This window comes from Carcharodon carcharias, chromosome 17 (assembly GCF_017639515.1).
Source record: "Carcharodon carcharias isolate sCarCar2 chromosome 17, sCarCar2.pri, whole genome shotgun sequence".
Lineage (NCBI taxonomy): Eukaryota > Metazoa > Chordata > Chondrichthyes > Lamniformes > Lamnidae > Carcharodon > Carcharodon carcharias.
The window spans coordinates 110,254,307-110,269,673 of NC_054483.1; the positions used below are offsets into that span (position 1 = coordinate 110,254,307).

Below are 15,367 nucleotides of genomic sequence, written 5' to 3' on the forward strand. Positions count from 1 at the left end.
TACAAGCTGTCAGCATTTACTTGAAATAGATATAGGAGATTAAATATCTGTCGTGCAAGTGTAAAGCCCGTCACTCAATCTGACTTTGCAAGTCGGATTGCAATTTTAGCAGAAACCCACTGGGTGGCAATGCAGGAATATGCTGGCCCTTAATTTGGGAATTGTGATGTGCAGGTTTTTTCCTCCCTGGAACTACCCTGCATAAATATGCTTTACTCAACAGGCAGGCCCAATACCGCTTCCTTCCCTAGCCCCAATCCTGCAGAGTGCTACAAGCTCTGTTCACTCAATGGCCTGTGTCCCTTGGATCTTGCGCCCCCTCCCTCCCCTCCTGCTGACGCTTGTGCTTCAAACTCCTAAGCCCTGGAAAGATTACTTAGCTGACTGCCTTTTCCCCTGCCCTGAAAAGGGGACATTGAAATTCCCTCCCAATCCTTGACTAAGGTACAGCCCACTGATCACTTTTATCCTTCGCTGTCTCTCCTTCTTTCCTTCCCTTCATCTCTAACATAACATAGGAAAGACTGAGCAGGCTTAGATTCTTCTCGAGAAAGGAGAGGACTGAGAAGTTTTGTTTTATTCGTTCGTGGGATGTGGGCGCCACTGGCTGGACCAGTATTTATTATTATTGCGAACTGAGTGGCTTGTGGAGCCATTTCATAGGGCATTTAAAGCCAACCACATTGATGTGGGTCTGGAGTCACATGTAGGCCAGACCAGGTAAGGATGGCAGATTTCCTTCCCTAAAGGGAAGGCATTAGTGAACCTTATAGGTTTTTACAACAATCGACAATGGTCCAGATTTTTTTTACTGAATTCAAATTTCACCATCTGCTCTGGTGGGATTCAAATCTGGGCCTCTTGGGCATTGTCCTGTGACATTACCGCTACACCACAGCCTCCTTGGCCTAATAGAAGTTTGTAAAATTATGTGGGGTTTTAAACATCGTAAGTGCAGGGAAGATCTTTCCGCTTGTGGGGGAGTCCAAAAATTAGGAGGCATAAATATAAGATAGGCAGTAATAAATCCAGTAAAGAATTCAGGAGAAGCTTCTTTACCCAGAGAGTGGTCAGAATGTTAGTAAGCATAGATGCATTTAAGGGTGAGTTAGATGGACACAAGAAAGAGATAGGAATAGAAAAATATGCTGATAGGGTGGATGAAATATAGTGAAGTAGGAAGTTCAAATGGAGCAGAAATTCTGGCATAGACCAGGTGGGATAAATGGTCCATTTGTATGCTATAAATTCTATATTATTTTCCTCTCTCCCATATCTGGTCCAGTTTATTCCCCCATCTGAAGTATTGCGCACAGTATTGGTCACCTTATTTAAGGGAGGATGTAAATGCGTTGGAATCAGTTCAGAGAAGGTTTACCAGACTAATACCAGGAATGGGTGGGTTGCCTTATGAGGAAAGATTGGACAGACTGGGCTTGTATCTGCTGGAGTTTAGAAGAGAAAGAGGTGACTCGATTGAAACACAAGATTCTGAGGGGTCTTGACAGGGTGGATGTGGAGTCCATTCCGCTGTTTTCTTCAAAATGTAATTAATGGCTTTACCATTGGGTGGCTCTGCAAAGAGTTTCTGTAGCCCCTTGCATTCTATCCAAATCTTTTTTGGTTAAAAATAATCAGCTGACTGTGAGCAATTTGCTGATTGCTTATAAATATTAAAATCGATTTCCTTTGAATACATATATTTCATTTGCAATCAGTTTCCTATTGCAGTCAAAAAATTCTAATTTTTACTTGTTCCAGACCTGCATTGGGAGGGAATCATTATTCCCTCCTTTTCAAGATGCAGACCTACACTAAGGTATATGCTCATGCAGATTGACTGCATCACCTGAGTGACCATTCTTAAATTGTGATCCTACAGAAATGAGTGAGAATGGCAGCCAAGGCCAATTCTGGCAGGAGTGACTAGCTCAGCTCAGGCTACATCATCTGTAGCATGCAATTACCTGTTTGCTTGCTATGCTGTGTTTTATTAACTACTGAGATCAGATTGATCTCCACAAATTATCTTGGCACCCAGTGTTTAAATTTCTGGAAAATAACTTACTTACCTACTGCTGTAGTACTATCTCAGCCTGTACAAGAAGGAGATGTGATATCCAGTGATTTAGTGAGAACTGCAAATCTGTGATCAATTCTAATACTTGTTCAGTAGAACCGCACACTCCTGCACCAGTGTTATTTTGAGCTTCAGTTGGCTGAGAAAGCTTTCTGAAATGCCAAGTTTTACTTTTATTAACTTTTGAAGTGAGTTCCTTGATATTATTGTCTCCTTTCTCTGAACTTGCAGTTTCATAGCTCTGCATGTTTTCAAAAGTTACATTATGCTCAGACTGCAACAGATGTAAACTTTAACCCTGTTCTCAAGATAGCTGTGTGACTAACTTGTATCTTTAAACATTACTTTTTACCAAGTTCCATTTTAAAATATACCTTGAATTGGCAGACAAGTACCACAGGCAGTTGCAGTGTATTTGTGCTTTAACTGTGCTATGTAATAAAGTTGTTCATTTACTCTCCCCTTTCTTCCCTCTTGCCTCTTGCAGCTTATCGTACAGATGAAGGTCAACCCTGGGTCTTGCCTGTAGTGAGGAAAGTGGAACAACAGATTGCTAGTGACACCAATCTTAATCATGAATATGTGCCCATCCTGGGCCTTCCAGAGTACACCAAACGAGCTTGTGAGCTAGTTCTTGGAAAGGACAGTCCTGCCATTGCAGAAAACAGGGTGAGTCTCCCAGTTTGATTAATCCTTAACATTTTAAGCACAAATTGAGAAGTTGCATTAGTATTGCAATATTTCCAATGTTGTGCAAGCAGTTCTACAAAGCATCAGTAAAATTACAGCAAAGATTAACTTAAATGCCTGATTGGAGATGCAGATGTGATTTTATTTTCATCCCAATACTGTAATTTAAATAAGATTCAGTTTCAAATGTTTCCTGAATTCCTGTTAATGAATATGTACAGGGTTATGTTTGTCCTGTGGAACTCGTGGATTATTTAGCTTGAACTGCTGCTCTTGCATTGATGTTGACTTTCTGTGCAGCTTGTAATAGATTTTACACTGACTGGATAGCAGTGCTGGAGTATTGCTAAGGCAAGACAACTTTGAATAAGACCTGGCTTATATTTTGCTAACCATTGTCCTTCAAAACTATCAGGTAGCCAAGTCCATACTTGTACATTGGTGCTTTGGGCAAAAGCACCAAAAGTGCTTTTATAGTAATGCCCAAAATTTGTGGCAAATTAGCAAATATAGAAAATCCAGTACGATTACGGTGTAACATTGTGCACTTTTGAAAGAATGAGGGAGAGCATAATATTAGATAATTGGATAATCCAATTTCAAAGATACAACCAAAAGCCACCTGCAAAAGCACATTGTATGGGAAGTGAATATTTTAGATGTTTTTGATGGTATATGGGACTCTAATAAACCAACAGTGAAATTACAGCAATCATTAACTTCATAGCCTTGTCTGGAAGCTGGTAAATGGTTTATTTTAAATCCTACGTTTTCATTTGATCAGACCCCAGACCCTTTTTTAAATTGTATCTTTAATTGACGGATATGCTTGGCACTACATCCATTTTACAGTTTTTGTATGTCTGCCCCGGTTATCTAATTTTTAAAAATCCATTCATGGGGTATTAGGTCACTGGCAAGGTTAGCATTTGTTGCCAACCTCTAATTGCCCTTGAGAACATTGAACCATGAGTATATTGAACCATGAGTACACTTGAGTGATTTGTAGCAGAGAGTATCATGTCACATATGACTTCCAGCCCTAAAGGACATCCGTGAATCAGGTGGGCCTTTATAGCAATCCAGTACTTTCATGGTCACTGTTACTGATTTAATTCTAGATCTTTTAATTGTAGATGTATTTAATTAAATAATTTCCCAGCTGCTATGCTGAGATTTGAACTGCTGTCTCCAATTCATTAGTCCAGGGCTTGTGATTACTAATCAGTAACAGCACCACTTGCGCTGCCATACCCATTGGTACCACATGGAATTGCTATTGTGGGGTTCTGAGGTTGAGCTGAGAGTGCTCACATCTTAATCTGCTCAGCTGATTATTTTCTTTTGCAAAGTAGTGGTATTAGTAGTGAGAAAGAATTCATCTTGTTGTTTGTAGAAAAAATAAAAAAAGCTTCTCTCTTTTTGCTTCAAACAGCAACATAATGAATTCACCACAGAAACAGTTTTTTTACTGTTGCCTATTTTGTATCTGTGACCTTCCTATGACAGGTTGGCGGTGTGCAGTGTTTAGGAGGAACTGGTGCACTTCGCATTGGTGGTGACTTTCTGCGCCTTTGGTATAACGGAACTAACAATACATCCACGCCTTTATATGTTTCTGCACCGACGTGGGGTATGTGCTTACCTTATAAAATTTTGAGTGGCTTTTAATGTGTGCAAGAGCTCAGCTGAATAAATTGCTTTCTGCTGATGACCATGAACTGCCTGGAGGGTTGAACTAAGAGGCAGTTGTGCTGATGTGGCGTCAGCTCAAATTTTAAGGTCAGTGGTGAAGAGGCGGTGCTCTCAACTGACCTCTCAAAGCTGCAGACAGAAATGCAGCTGCACTAGTGCTGCTTTTCTCTATTGTGTAAGGACTTTGGAATTTGGTGTCATCTGGCAACAGTGGAGTCAGGCCGATCAGTCATCAGAATTCTCACAGATGGCAAAGCAGGAAATACAATTCACATTTTATAGAAATCAGAATAAAGATTGGGGCATACACGGGATTAAGATCAAGCTGAAATATCAAAAACTCTATATTTGAAATATAGATTTTTAAAATGTTCATCTTGGAATGACGCTGCATTATTTTAAAGTTAGTTTTTCAGGGTCAGGGGGATTGTTCAGGAGTAATTATGATTTAGTATACTGTTTAAACACTTAGTTACACCTCATTCAGCAAGGTTTAACATTTTCCATGGCTTTTATAGCGAGAATTGTGCATGAAAAATGTGAAATATACATCAATTCATTCTGTGTTGATTATATCAATGAAGATTGCAGCAGTGCATTCTATGGAGGAGCTGCCTATCATTGATAGGTGTCATTGACAGCAACTTCTAGATTTCCTTTGTTAACTATGGATGTCAGAAGTTCAGTTTTTTTCCAGTAAGAGTGGCAGATGCTGACAGTTTCACAATCATTGCAACATCAAATTCCGGGTGGAAGCTTACAATTTCTGTTTCAGGCACTCTGTAAGTAGGCCGTAGCAATTTGTGATGCAAGAACATTTTTCAGGGTTTGGTTTCTGCGTAACTAGCAAAGCAAAAGAAAAATGCAATTGTGGGATAACAGCTTTAATTGAAGGAAGCGAAAGCTCAAACTACTTGCTTAGCCACTGTTTTTGAGCTTGTTTATGCATATCAAGGCAAGTGCTCCCAGTTACTTCCAGTCTGCTCTGCATTAGGCAGTTCCAAATCTGGTAAAGCACAGAATAAAATTACTTTAACCTTGGCACAGCAGTGTGCGTTACAAAATGTTGCCTACCTCTGTGCAATCTTTCCCCACATCAGCCATTCTGATATTGTCAGGTTATGGGAAGTTTTGTGCTATGGGCCTGTGCCTACCAGGAACTGGAATGACTTGGCAAAAACCCATTTCACAGCAATGAGAAGACATTGAAATCCCATCCATCTGAGCTGAGAGATCAATGCGTAGCCCACTCCAGTCTCTGATTTAATGCCTTTAATCAAATGCTGGCATTATTAATATTTCAGTAGCTGGATGTTGTGGACATGGTTTTGAAAATAAGTTTCACGTTCCACAGTAACTTGCTGTGGGATACAGGTTCAGTTTAATATTCTCTTATTGCAGGTTATGAGGGCACAAACTGTAATAAAGCTTTTTTTTAACATACGTACATGCGAATTAGGAGCAGAAGTAGGCCACTCAGCCCTTTGAACCTGCTGCACCATTCAATAAGATCATGGCTGACCTGATTGTAACCTCAACTCCACATTCCCACCTACCCCTGATAATCTTTCACCCCTTTGCTTATCAAGAATCTATCTATCTCTGTCTTAAAGCTATTCTAAGACTCTGCTTCCATCGCCTTTTTGAGGAAGAGTTCCAAAGGCTCTCAACTCCCAGAGAAAAAATTCTCATCTATGTCCTACGTTAAATCGGCAATCCCTTATTTTTAAACAGTGGCCCCTAGTACTAGATTCTTCCACAAGAGGAAACATCCTCTCCACATCGACTGTGTCAAGACCCCTCAGGATCTTGTATGTTTCAGTCCTCTTACTCCTCTAAACTCCAGTGGATACAAGCCTAGCCTCTCCAACCTTTCCTCATGAGACAACCTCATAAATGGTCTTAATTGTCACCAAATTGCCTTTCCAGTTGTAAAATAATAGAAATTGATTAAGCTAAAAACTAAATTAAATGGAAGATTTTGTGGCAAAGTATATTGGGTCAAAGGCGCAAAGGAGTACAAAATGTGATCAACAGCTTTGATTCCTTACCCGGCTCTCCCAATCTCAACCATGCTGATGTGAGCAGGTTGCCAAATGGCAAACAAGTGGTTTCCCACCACGGAGGAAAGGTCTACTGCTCTTGCATATGTCTCCCAAGGGATAGTGTTACTGTGACATTGATGATGGCCTGGGAACAAGCATCCATGTTTAATCCTTTGCACGATAGGTGGTGTGTATGCAGAGGAAACCAAGGAAAGAAGGATGACACCTCCTCTAGAAAAAAAAAGGACAGCAGGCCCCCCATCTCAGGCAAAAAGTACCTATTCAATTGAGCAAGTGAGCCAAATCGGCCTAGTAGGCCTGTTTTGACTTTTGGTCCTTTGAATTCATTGACCTAGTCAGTGGTAGGAGCACTGCAGTTAACATGAGCAGCCCAAGGTTAGATGAGAAATTTGACATTGGTTCCTACTCCTGATCATTCATCATCCAGTCCATGTGTGCGAATGTGAATTTGAATATGAACGAAATGAGAATACAGTTGGGTTTGGCTCTGACACTCTCGACATTGCCTGTTGCCTATTGACACTCCCTGTCAAGGTCCATTATGATTAATGAGTGCGTGAACTATGTTGAACTAAACCCCAGCAAAGAGTCGCACCAGTAGCAGAAGAAAAAGGGAAGGAGCTAATAGGTAAAAGGGCATTCATCTATATTTACTGGTACCTGTGTTCTGAGCTATGTTGACATTTGTTTTGCCAGCGATTATAGTACTGACATAAATCTTGGGAAATTCTCTAGATAGATATTAAAGTGAGCCATGTTATTCATTGGGTGCCTATCCCATTATATCAGCTGGGTTATAATAAATTATTAGATTCTAACAATTCTTAGTTGCCAATCCTTTATTACGTTCTCCAAGCCAATGTGTAGTCTATTTGAAAGGCTTTTATCACCGAGGGTTAAATGTAATCTCCAGCATTGCTTCTTAATACCAAGTATTATGAAAGGAGATTCCTATCACTAGTGGGAATTCTAAGCAAAATATCTGCTGCTCCCCTGCTTCAAGCTGTTTCAAAGCCTAACATGGCACCAAGAGCTAACTAAGAGTTAGTAAAGTTTTCTTTTATAATTAGGATTATTTTTGCAAATCAATAGATTACACTTAATCTTCTTGCCTTTTGCCAAATTAAACTTTGGATTAAACTCTTTAATTTACTCTTAGAACTATCTGTAACCCTTTTTAATTCTGCCTCTTTGAGTTAAATCTAATGTCACTGTATTATGTACACTCCCCAACAGTCAGGCAACTCCTTTTAGGTAACATACTTGTTGCTACACCCTTTCAAAATTCTCAGAGTACTAGCAAGACTACATTATTGCCTTTCTAGTTGCCCCATAAGTCTGGCATGCAATGATTTGTTCTTTCCAAATTGAGGGTATTAAGGAATAACCAAGCCATGAAGGGCTGCAGCCATAGTCTGGGTCAGAAGAGGCCAGGGTGGAAGATTTCACATCAACATACCTGTTTTTTTACGACAATCCAACAGCTTTTGCAGTCACTTACTCTGGTGCCAGCCAACAAAGGACCAGATTTCAGTGGAATTTTAAACCACATTCTCTGGGCAACTAGTCAGGCATCATAACTGCTACAACATCCTATTCAGCAAGCAATTGATGATCAGTTCAGAATTGGCATTCAGCTTGTTAAACATATCACAAAGCAGTGCCTGAGTAGAATGATACAGGTCTCCCCTAGTTCGTATGTTCGTACCAGTTCTTTTTTTGCATTGATGTAGACTGAATTTCCCTTTCCCTGCACAGTGCGAGAAAATCCTTTTGTAACTTTGCTTGGAACAATTTCACGTTTACTAAGTAGCATGGTTAAACTCTGCCTCATTAAATAAAAGGTGATTATATCCATAAAGGTGGCAGGCCAATCAGGCATACTTTACTCGCTTGGTTTTGTATGAGGGAGGGCCAGGAAAACCAAAGGAAGTACTAAACATACCATGGCAACACCCACTCCTTATAGAAGAATTGTTCTTCAACACCTTCACATGCAAGAGTTTTAAGGTTTGAATACCAGTGCTTAATTACAGTGTAAATATTCTGTTCACAGCAAACCACAATGGAGTGTTTGGTGCTGCAGGATTCACTGACATACGCAGCTATCGTTACTGGGACCCAGCCAATCGTGGCCTTGATCTACAAGGACTTCTGGGGGATATGGAGGTATTCATTGTAAAATGTGCTGTTTATTTCAGTCATTATCCAAAATTTGCCCAATGAAACTCTTGACTGTTTTTGCTCTTTCAAGTGCTGGGTATGTGACAAAACCTATAGTGTGGCCTGCATGTGTCCTGCTTGCCATCCTGGATGGGATTACCTCCTCCTTTGCACATCTTTCTATGATAAAACTGTTCTTTTTTGCCCCCTCCTTATTCAGCTGATGAATAGAGAGATTAAAGGGAACATGTATGGTAAAATTAGACTGAGCAATAAAAAAGGAAATGAGTAATATAGAAAGTTCAGTGGGGCGTTGAAAGGGGACATTTAAAGGAATGATATAAAAAGAACTAGCAGATAGTATAAAATGAATTGCAGCTTTTAGAGGGATGTCAAATAATATACTTAAAAGGGCAGGTGGGATCAATTGGGACACAGCTGCTCAAGAATGCAGCTCCCCACCACCTTCTCGAGGACACTTAGGGATGGGCAATAAATGCTGGCCTAGCCAGCGGTACCCACATCCCATGAAGGAATGAATAAATAAAAAGGAAAGGAAAGGTTTAGTTGTGGAGGATGAAGGTAGGGCAGAGATAACTGTTCAGTAAACATTTTTACAAATGGTGTTGGAATAATAGAGATCACGATATTGAAATTTCCTGGTGGCACAAAAGGAACTTTGGCAAACAGTGAGGTAGGATACAAAAGGCTTAAATGGGATGATACTGAAGTGAGGGATAAATAGTAAGAGCTACAGTCTGAAATACCTATTGAACATGAGTGTGAAGAGGATTAGGCTCAGTTGTGATGCGACTCTGCAGTCATATAGCTGATTGCTCAGTGTCCAAGCTCTTGTATGATGTATGGCTACTTGAGTAAAGTATTAGATAACAATATTTGTGTGGAGCTGCATCCTAGTGTGAGTCACCACCAGGAGGTGGTAGAATTAAATTAGCAAAATAATTTCAACTTCTTTATAGTGAACAATGTGAAAGCATCTGGTTGTTAATGTAAATGGCACACACTGATCCCCTTGGAATCCCCTTGGAATAGTAGAATTTCTACAGACTCTTTTGCTGACACACTTTGAAAACTGAGGATTAGCAATATATCACAGACTAATGTATGCTACAGCTTCTCCTGAACAGAGCATTATTATGGCATGTTACTCAAAAGCATTATGGAATTCCCCACCATCAACAGCTGGCAACTGCTGTATCAGTGGTGATAGCTGTCCCCACGTTAGACCTTGAAAAGGTCTCGAGTGGGGTTGAGAAAGCAATTTGTCCTTGAGGGCTGCATCGGTGTATAGCTCAAGCGTAGTAGGATGCAATTTAATCTTTGATGGATAATTTATCCATCAGTGAAGCAGCCATGCTAAAAAGAGTTTTGTCCAAATCTTCAAGCTTATGACATTTTATTTCTGGTTTATCCAGTTTCAAAGAAACTTGCATTTATCTAGTACATTTCAAGACCTTGGAATATCTCAAAGCTCTTTAAAGCCAATGAAGCACTTACAAAGTGTAGTTACCATTGCAATGTATGAAATTCAGCAACTAATTTGTATGCATCAAGTCCCCACAAACAGCAGTGAAATAAATGATCAGATTATCTATTTTGGGTGTTGATTGAGAGATAAATATTGGCCTGGAGAACTCCCCTGCTTTTCAGTAAGTGTCGTGGTATCTTTTACGTTCACCTGAGAGGACAGGAGTATGGGTTTCGAATATTGTACAAGGACAGCTGAATTTCAATTGCTGGGCTTGGGGATCACTTGACCCTAGGGCTGGAGATTGAATGCCTCGAGTCAGGAGTACTGATTGAGGAAAGTTTAGAATTTTGGTGATTGCTTAGATGGGGAGTGGGTGTGAATGGATGTGGTGAGTTGAACATTGTAGCTGGCACAGTAATTAGTAGAATGTCGAGTCACTTTATAACCTGATTTAACACTTCATCCCTGTTCATATGTACATAACACCAATTTTGAGGGTTGCTTTTCTTCTTTACCACTAGAAAGCTCCGGAATTTTCCATTTTTGTGCTGCATGCATGCGCGCACAATCCAACTGGTACAGACCCAAGTCCAGAGCAATGGCAGAAGATTGCTGAGGTCATGAAGGTACAGTAAGCTGTTTTTTAAAGTCTGTTAGTTACAGGCAAAGTAAACTGGATGCTATTACCATTCACTTGAATACTTTTTTGTTTTCTATGCATTTGAGGTTAATGTAGGGAATATTGAATTCAGTGGCTTTTACAGTTTGAATTTACTCCTATCTCAGCTGACTTGAATAGAGTTTTAACTTCAATGTTTCATGCCCTGATTAGCCTGTTTGTTTTTAAGATCATAATATGGAAAATACAAGGTGGCCAAAAACAATCCCATACTGCCTAAAACTTACTATGGATAGGTGTGAACTTTGTAATTTTGTGTTTCTGAAGGGTTTGGTAAATATTTCACAATCGTGCTTGTGTGGGTGTAATGCTTAATTTACAAATACTTACCTATTCTTAGGTAATTTCAAATATACTTTGCACTCAGTCTAACATCATTCAGTTGAACTGAATTCAATTCAAACATGATTTATTGCATTGTCGTCATGTTTTGCACAAAATCTCAGTAGGATTATATTAGTTACTGGTCTGGTACCAAAAGTGTAGACTGAAGCTTTCTTAGTAATGGACATGCCTTCTTGACTGGAGTCCAGTCCAAGAATATCTGCAATACATACTCAGAGGGGTGGGGGGCAGGGCACCTAGTCAGTTCACGCACCTTTCCTGCCACATGCTTGAGAGACCATCCACCATTGCATGGAGCAAGCCTTGCGCATTAAAGATGGAGACTTGCATTATAAAGCGCCTTTCATGATCTTTTCAGCCAGTTAATTTCCTTTGAAGTGTAATCATTGTTGTAATGTAAGAAATGCTGTTACTCTCCCTGCACTTTGCTGGCTAACTTTAACTACAGCACACCAGTGCTTTTGGTGGATCACTCTTGACTGCTGGTGTTGTGGCTGCTCTCCTGGAGCTTGCACCTTTCTAAATCTGTACTACAGTAAAGGCCCACCATTTGCAGGGGTTCCATTGCTGTGAAATTGCAAATGGCAAATGTACAGTACTTTATAATGGGAATAAATTAGGTCCCAGCCACCCTAAATTTGACATTTTTAACAGAACAGAAGCAATGAAAACTATCTTTTTGACGAAATTCAAGACAATTTTACCCCTGAAATTGTTTGGCAATGCAAGAAAACAAGAACAATATAAAACTTGTCGTTTACAGAATAATACAAATTATAGTACATTACTGTACAATACAGGTACTGTACTTGAGAGTGAAAGTAGAGAAAGTGGGTGAAGTAACAGATTCGGGCATTGATGTGGATGAAAAGAACGATGTTATTATTGACTGCTTCACCTTTGGTTTTTCAAATTTGTAAAGTTCTTGGTAAGGAGCAATGACTGTCAGTTGCTCTACAAAAGGCTTCTTTCCATGCTTGTGTCAAGGCCTGTTGCCTGTTTTTTTTTTCTTCAAATCTTCGGCTGACCTTCTGAAATTTGCCATAATCTTGGTTGTGAATTTGTTGGCTCCTCTTCCTGCTCCTGTTTAGGTTCATTTAATCTCATCGGTTCAACCAATTCTTCCGTACAGAGTTCTTCTTAATGAGATTGAAACTCCTCCACTTCATCTGTGGCCAGGTCTTCAAGCCCCTCCCCTCCAACTTGTTTTGCCAAGTCAGCAATCCTGATCACTTCAGCATTCACATTAGGGAAACTGATGAAATCATTCACATCCTCAGGCCAAACTTTTTCCAGCAGGCGTTTATGGTTGAAGCTCTCACTTCATCCCATGAGTCCTTAATTATGCCTACTGCTATGAGGATGTTGAATTCCTTCCAGCAATCACGGACTGTGGTTGAAGGGGTCTGCTTCCCTAAGATGAAGGATGCGGCTGAAACTTTGTCGGGTGTGGTAAGCCCTGAATGAAGCAATGATCCCCGGTCCATTGGTTGACTAATTGAGGTCATGTTTGGGGGTTTAAAAAAAAATGTCAACTTCTGGATGGTTCCCTGAGAGAATGTGAATGCCCAGGTGCATTACCTAGGATTAGTAGGACTTTTGCAAGACAGGCTATTTTCCCTCAGATAAGTGTGGACCTGAAAGAAAGCAATTGGCAAACCAGGCTTCAAATATGGTTGCCACCAACCAGGTATCGCTGTTGGCTTTCCAAAAAACTGGCAGATGAGATTTATTTTTCCCTTTTGAAAGCACAAGGGTTTTCTGACCTATAAATCAGCATTGGTTTATGTTTAAAGCCCCAGTCACATTGGCACATAGCAGAAGTGTCAGCCTTCCTTTGCTGCTTTAAAAACAGAGCTGTGTTTTCTTCTTTCAAAATGTGGGTCCTGTTTGGCATCTGCTTCCAGAACAGGGCAGCTTCGTCTGCATTGAAGGCATACTTTGCCTGGTAGCCTCTCTCTTCAATGTATTCCTGCAGCACCTTGGGAAACTCTAATGCAACTGCATGGTCAGCAGAAGCAGCCTCCCCCCCCCCCCCACCACTTTGGAACTCGAAGGAGAGGCACTTCTGCACCACCACCTTCATCACAGTGACACCAGCACTTCCCTCTTTACTACTTTTTATGTACTGGTACAGTTCAGGTGCTTTGTTTCAAATGATTGGACCATGAGCTGGGGTCCCCCTTTGATGCTCTACCCACACAGAGGAAATGGAAAAGTTACTCAAAGTGTGGATCTCTCCCCATAAAAGTTATCTTGACAGTACGACTACCAGAAACACCAACACTGTCCCTTATTTTTCCTTCAGACTGCCTAATGTACCTGATTGTGGATTCATTCGCGAAGTATTCCCTGGCCAATATAGTGGCAGTTGCACCATTTTTCAGTCGATCTAAGATTGTGATTTTTCATTCAAGTGTCATCACTTTCCTGTGGGGATGTTTTCTGCTTGGCTCTGAATCACTTATTTTTAGGGAAGTGCTGTCTGTGCCTGTACTGTAAAATACTGGTCGGGAGTTACTGTGTCCTGTAAATCACAGTAAGCCACATGCAGTTTAGGTGAGATGTTTAACAAGTTAAATGGTAGATGAACAAAGATTTGGAGACACGAGCCGCGATCAGGTGTTCCAAACACATTCACATGGGTAGACGAATTCTCGATAGAGGGGGTTGTGAATAGCAGGAGTTGATTGTACTTTGGTATGCTTCTACGATGTATAGTGGTTGCAGAGTGAAGGTGATAGATTACTACTTTGTAGGGTTTTCCACCCAGACCACAGTCCTGTATTACCCACATGTCTGAAAATATACCTGAAGATATATTTTTCACAGCAATTAATAACCTGGATTTTGCTATATTAAAAATGGTGAAGCTGTCACCCTTCATTGTTATTGCAGGGCAAAGCTGACAGGAACTTCTGACGCTTACATTTACAGTTAATCTCAGAAATCCAGAAATTGCTTCCTATTCCCTGCTCCTCCACAGGCAGATTTTGTTGTTAGAACCAGCACAGAGGTCATTGTAATGACATGAATTTAGATAGTCACTTTAAGCACACTAAAGAGAGATGAATAAGTTAGGGTTGGTGCATTCAGGAGTAGTTGAGTTTTTAATGGTGTAATAAGTGATAATTACTGCTAAACACCTATCTAGCCCTGGAAAATGGTTTTATAAGTGTGGAGTTGCATTCCCTTAGAAAATTGTCATATATATTTTTTTGTTTAGATCTCTCCTTTAGTACTATTTCACACCCTGTAAATGTATTTTATATTTCTTGTTTTTTACTTGCTGCTTTTCAATTTATGTTTAATTGAGGATTCCTCCGATCAGTTGAAGAGCTGTTTGATATTGGAAGATTGCTGACGCTGAACTAAACTGGATTTAGCAGTAATGGCATTATTTAACAAAAAAAAAGACTTGTCAGCTCAGATTTTGTGGTCAGTGTCAAGCTATCTAAGCAGCCAGTCACATTAAAGAATTCTCACAGCCAACCAGAAATGGAGGCTAAATGAAATCACCTTTTAAAATGTTTGCCCAGAGCAAAATAAAGATTGGGGCATATACATGGTGTTAAGATAGAAACTGAAATATCATGAACAAACTTTTAAAAATAAAATTTTAAAAATCTAGTCAATATTCCACAAATATTTTTTTTTCTCAGATTGGTTGTTCAGCGGTAAGTTTTTACTCTTTTTAAAAAAAAAACTCTTACACCTCATTGAACAAAGTTTACCTTTTAATGGAGTTTCTAACAACGATATGCAAGTGGGAATAGGGAAATTATCATCAGTTCAATTGATTTTGCTGTCTTGATGAGATGGCCATGAGTGGGCTTTGGGGGTGGGGGGGTGGTCCACAACACAGAACATGGTGGAGTAGTGAATGTCAGACTGCAACTTAAACATTCCTTCATTCCTCTGTGCTAAATCTTAAAGTTGCGGTTAGATTCAGAGGGGTGATGATAGCAAATGCCGATAGTTCAAAGCCTCTCAAATTCTGGTTTCTGTTTTCATTTTGTCTGTTCAGGAAACCTTGTAAGGAACAGCATGTGTAGATTATTCATAAAGTGGGTACTTTCGAGAATCCTGTACTTCCAGTAACAGATTCACAATAATGGCATAATGCACCAGAGCTGTTGCAAATTCAATAACTCTAC

General features: G+C 40.0%; 1 protein-coding gene across 1 annotated transcript in view; it reads left to right on the plus strand.

The window, feature by feature from the left end:
* Window positions 1–15,367, plus strand: part of got1 (glutamic-oxaloacetic transaminase 1, soluble) — a 57,294-nt gene that overhangs the window by 5,324 nt on the left and 36,603 nt on the right. Inside the window, exons 2-5 of the mRNA XM_041210243.1 lie at window positions 2,568–2,749; window positions 4,280–4,403; window positions 8,588–8,700; window positions 10,708–10,812. Of these exons, the coding sequence (XP_041066177.1) occupies window positions 2,568–2,749; window positions 4,280–4,403; window positions 8,588–8,700; window positions 10,708–10,812 (524 nt within the window). The remainder of the gene's footprint in view (window positions 1–2,567; window positions 2,750–4,279; window positions 4,404–8,587; window positions 8,701–10,707; window positions 10,813–15,367) is intronic.